This window comes from Notothenia coriiceps, unplaced genomic scaffold (genome assembly GCF_000735185.1).
Source record: "Notothenia coriiceps isolate Sejong01 unplaced genomic scaffold, NC01 NC01_scaffold00024431, whole genome shotgun sequence".
Lineage (NCBI taxonomy): Eukaryota > Metazoa > Chordata > Actinopteri > Perciformes > Nototheniidae > Notothenia > Notothenia coriiceps.
The window spans coordinates 1-5,057 of record NW_011357132.1 but is presented as its reverse complement, the minus strand read 5'-3'; the positions used below and the strand labels follow the sequence as shown (position 1 = coordinate 5,057).

Genomic DNA, 5,057 nt, shown 5'->3' with positions numbered 1-5,057 from the left:
GACAGCGAGTTCCTGTTATTTTTAGGCTCTGAGCCATGTTAATGTGGTTGCTCATATTTCATCCTGAAGGCTCACTTTGTGGTTGACAGCAGGCTGACAGTCCTCTAGTCTCACACCAAAAGCCTTCGGACTGCCCGTCTTCTTCGCCTTCTTCATGATGTTGATGCCCCACAGTGCCTTGTTGTCATCTGCACGCGCACACACACACACACACACACACACACACACACACACACACACACACACACACACACACACCAGTGTCAGATTGTCAAACTGGGCACAGACTAAAAGCCTACCTGAGCTAATTCACTATGTATGTGATAGTTCATTTTAACAGAATAGTGAATTTTCTATCAATGGCATTTTTAAAAAAAAAACACAAAGTGATGATTCAAGGTTCATCATCAGAAGCTATAGTGTAGATTTATAACAAAATGCAGTGCCAATCATACTCTGAATTATTACTAAAATTCAGGCAAATGCTAACGGTAAATTACATTTGAATTAGAAACTAACCATAAGTCTTTATGTCCCCCTCCAGGTATGTTTTAAAGTAGGCTAAATGTACAGATGATTCATGTTTGCTTTCAAATGGATTTCTCCACATAAAAGATATAAAGTTAATATGAAGGCTTGAATCTACTCTTTCTCCCTCATTGAGATGTGTACTGGTACCATTCATTTTGGTACCAGCATACATCAGAGCCCTCCTGTGATCCCTGCCAGCCCTCAGCACTCTCTGTCCTCTGGGTGCATGGTGGACCCCGACCAGGTCATGTTGGGACTCACCAGTTCTGGCCCGGTTCACTGAGGCGTTGTCAGTCTTAGCCAGCAGGAAGGGAGGTATCATGCGATGTGCTCTGGGAGAGGAGTCAGGCTTACTGCCTGTCAGACTGCACCCAGGGAGACAAACCAAAACAGAAGAACATCAAGTACGCTGTGATTAGAAGAGGTGTGAAGAGGACGTTTATACAGATTTCAGTAAAAATATCTTTCAGTTCTTTATAGAAATTGAATGATGACCTCAGATATATGAATAAGAACATGATGGGGGTTGTTTTATTTTTGGTTCATGGTATCTGCTCTCACAGTTATTGCCTCGGACAGGCCTCCTGCCCTGAGCAATAGAGACCCTCCTCACACAGAGGATAAGGGACAGTGGCAGTCTGATCATAGAGCTGACCTGTGTTTCCTGTAGTCGTTCAGCTTCTTGTTGATGAGAGCTTGTCCTGAGAAACCGATCTCCTAGAGAAAGAGGAGGGGACAAAAGAGGTCAGTCTGTGTGTGTTTGTGTACATTCCATGAGAGTATGTGTGTATGAAGACCCCACCTCGTTGCCGGTCTTGCTGTTCTCCCTGATGACCCTGATCCAGGCCAGCATGTCGTCCCGGTCCTCGGCCTGCAGCAGGTACTCGCAGAAGTCCTGCGTAGTGAGCCTCAGGGTGTGCTTCCTCTTGGTCTCACTGTAGGCGATGTCGATCAGGCAGCCGCGGATGCTGATTGGAGGATGTTCGTCCTGGCCGGGCCCCGCCCCGTGCAGGACGGCCTCTCGCTTGTCCTTGTAGAAGAAGAGCGAATGGGAGCGCAGCACGGAGAAGACGCGTTTCCATGGTCGCATGCCACCTCCTACTTTCTACAGCAAGGAAATACAGAGACAACAGTCATCCCATCGTTGCATAGCAATACTAACTTTAATTGGTCAAAGTTACAGAGAGAAATGTGTAATCAGGTTATCAATACATTGAGTTCAAATTGATCAATGCCAGATCAAATGTTAAAATACATTATGAAATAAAGAAGGACATGTCCTGCGCACGGCACACATTATATTCATGATACAATCGCCTCTCTTAATGAAGAATACTCCTTTAATTTGGATTTAAGGAGTTAACCAGGAATGTTCTTTGCATCCCAGTGCCAAAGTCGTTGCAGTAAAATTAGCGAACGTTTAGAATTTCTGCTCTGCGAAATGTTCATGTTTAATGTATTTGAGTCCTGCCCAGTTAAATCCCAGAACACTTATGTGCAGAATTTGGTGATGAAAGCAGTTTCACAGCTGGAAGGCAGAACTGAACTGCGATGAGGTTCCTCTTGTCTGCTTCACGTGCAAAACATTAATCAAACTTCAGCATTTTTCTTTCCTATAATTTCTTGTTTTTTTTTTGCATATGAAGTATTGAGAAATTGAGGGGTGTGTTACCTTCCCCTTCTCGGTGAGGATCTGTTTGCAGTGCAGCCAGCCCTCCCTGCGTATGTTGCTGAAGGTGATGGTTCCCAGCTCGGAGGTGGAGTGGCATTTGGAGCGGGCCTCCTCCTGAGCTCGCAGGCTCTCCTCCTGAGCTCGCAGGCTCTCCTCCTGAGCTCGCAGGCTCTCCAGAGACTGAAACACAATAAGGGTTATTATGGAGTGCACACCACACAGTTTGTTTGGAAATAGAAATATAAAGTACAAATATATAGTTGCACATGTTGAGCACTTACCCCATCAGTGAAAAAGCTCTTGACCCTTTTTGGTAGTTTGCTGTGAAACAGAGCGGACAGGAGTCACACAAACAGAACTTGTAAAGACATGGGAAAAATACATACTCAATGGTAAATATACGTTTTGACAACCAAAATAAATCAAACAAAACATATTAGTAACTATAAAAACAACAAATGTCAATAACAAAAAAAAAAGCGGAAATGACATAATTGCATTTCCCCTATTCACAATGTTGTTTACGAAAAGGCAAAATGCAATGTAGGCTCTTTGTACCTAACAAATACTCTATAAACTGTGAAACTTGGATCAGTTGAAATCTATTAAGCTTGGTATTTACTTCGGAAAACTTGAAGTGTCTATCAATGATCCTGTGTCACTGTGAAGGCTCTGCGGCACACAATGTTTAACACTACTCATTTCTGACAAAAAGAAAAGAAAAAAGAATGCAGTTTTTAAATGGCCCTTTGAGTTCTTACGAGAAGACACGGCCTTCCTCCCTGAAGGTGTTGAGACCCTCGTCACAGGACTTGGATCTCTCTGTGGTGATGGCCAGCAAGTAGGAGGAGCGGCGACTTTTAATACTCCCTGAAGAGAGACAAGAGGAGTTAGAGAGGGGAGGAGGAGGAGGAGGAGACTAAGATTTTATAATGAATGGTAGTGACATGTGACACAATATGTTATTTATGGTGGGGAAATGTGAAGCTGATTTTAAACTTTGACATAAGCCAGGTAAAGGAACTAAAGGCTTAGTTCTCAGTTTTGGATACATTTGACCCTACAGCGCTGCAGCATGTAATGTCCTTTCGTTATCAGGAGTTTTACATACAAATAAATTAATCCAACAAGAGTTTGAATGAGTGAAACAGATTGGTGCAGCAGTGATTTTAGATAGCAGCGTACTCCTTTAAAATGAGAATGAGGCTGAGAGTATATATATATATTTTTTTTGCATGCATTACATAACTTCATCTTGATTCAAATGAATTAAGCAAACAATGGCAGTGATGTTGGTCAATGTCAGACATATGAGATATTGATCTGGCTCTGTGAGAAGCTTTTCAGTATTGAGAGTGAGACTCACTGAGGTTCTGAGAACAAAGTGTGACAAAGGGGGAGATGGAGGAGAGGGTGGGGGAGACAGACAGGGTGGCCACAGTGGAACTGGACACAACAGAGCAGGCAGGAACATAGCAGGCCTGCAGGTCAGAGCCGGGGCTGCTGGGATCATCTGAGGCCGCCACAGGAGAGAGTTACAGAGACAGACAACACAACTAACACTCTCTCAGGGTTAACTGACAACAAACATACACTTGACATGTTAACATTGAACATTTTCTAAGACTTAACTGAATGTAGTGACTAGTGAGGGTACATATGACACACACTGACTGGTAATAACAAACAGAAATGTTGAGATGGGTAGAAACACACCAGGTCTCACGTCTTTCTATTTATCATTTTTATATTTATGTAATATAAGAATGTATTATCAGCATTATTCTGCACAATAATCAATAACTCATCTTATTCTATTTTTTTCGTGTTTTTTTCATGTTCGTACATTTTATAGTTTTCTTTGTAAAGAAAACCTGTTATTTGCTTCTGTTCAAAATGTTTATGAATATAACATTTGATTAGATTTATGTAAAAATGTCGTAATTGTACAAAGCTTTGGCAACACTCCGTGTCATTACGTCATGCCAATAAAGCTATTTGAATTGAATTGATTATTGGGACATGTAGTGGTGAGTGTGACATCTTCTGACAGCTGTTGCCACAGTAACAGTGACTCACCTATGAATGGAATGGAGGACAGGGAGTTGTATGCATGCTGTGCCAGGCTACCGTTAGCCCTGCGGGTGGGGGTCGGCCCCCCAGAGACAGGAGAGGGGGTCCCTTGTGAAGGTTCCAGACCAATGGGCTCTGGTGGCTCTGCTTGGGGGGGGTAATGGGGGTGTCGGGCGGCCTGAACAGGAGTTCTGCGGCCAGAGGGGGGCTTCTGCCTCAGCACCACCTCCTGGTTCAGAGAGACGGGGGAGAGGAGCTCCCGGTCCTCCCCCAGGCAGGCTCTCTCCTCATCTGACGCAGACAGGGCGGGGGTGGACTGGGGCCTGGGGACCAGAGCCCCCTCACAGTCTGCAGGGCTCCAGGTGAGGTGGGGGCCGCTGTAGCTGGGCTCTCTGAAGGAGTGGGCCTGCTGGAGGGGGTGTACGGCTTTGCGGGAGAAGGAGGGGCTGTAGCTCCTGTAGCCCACCAGCTCATCCTCTTTAACGCGCCGGGTCTGGGGCTCAGCTACCTGCCCCCCCCGCCTGCTGCTGGGAGGCACTGTGGAGGAGGCAGTGATGGGGGGGGACGCTGTGGTTTGGTGCTGATGCCCCGCTGACATTTTCTGCTCTCTGGAGTTAGCAGTCTGGGGGCCATGTTGGGGGGGTTCATGGCGTGCTGACACCAGAGCGGAGGCCTGGGCCAGGGTCTCCACGGAGCGGCCGTAGTTATGCTCATATTCTGCGTACGCTGCCAGCAGGCCCTCTGAGCAGCACCGGCTGCCGGGGCCCGACAATCCCCCCAA

General features: G+C 45.8%; 1 protein-coding gene across 1 annotated transcript; it reads right to left on the bottom strand.

Moving 5' to 3' along the window:
* Positions 1-75: 75 nt before the first annotated feature.
* LOC104955009 (rho GTPase-activating protein 23-like) lies at positions 76-5,051 on the bottom strand (the record flags this gene model as incomplete). The annotated part of the gene is made up of 9 exons (XM_010782234.1): positions 4,283-5,051; positions 3,570-3,716; positions 2,965-3,073; positions 2,485-2,524; positions 2,204-2,383; positions 1,334-1,636; positions 1,187-1,248; positions 793-896; positions 76-188 (listed from the first exon to the last, which is right to left on the bottom strand). Coding segments are annotated over exons 1-9 (1,650 nt in total), but the record flags the coding sequence as incomplete, so codon positions are not given.
* Positions 5,052-5,057: the final 6 nt, after the last annotated feature.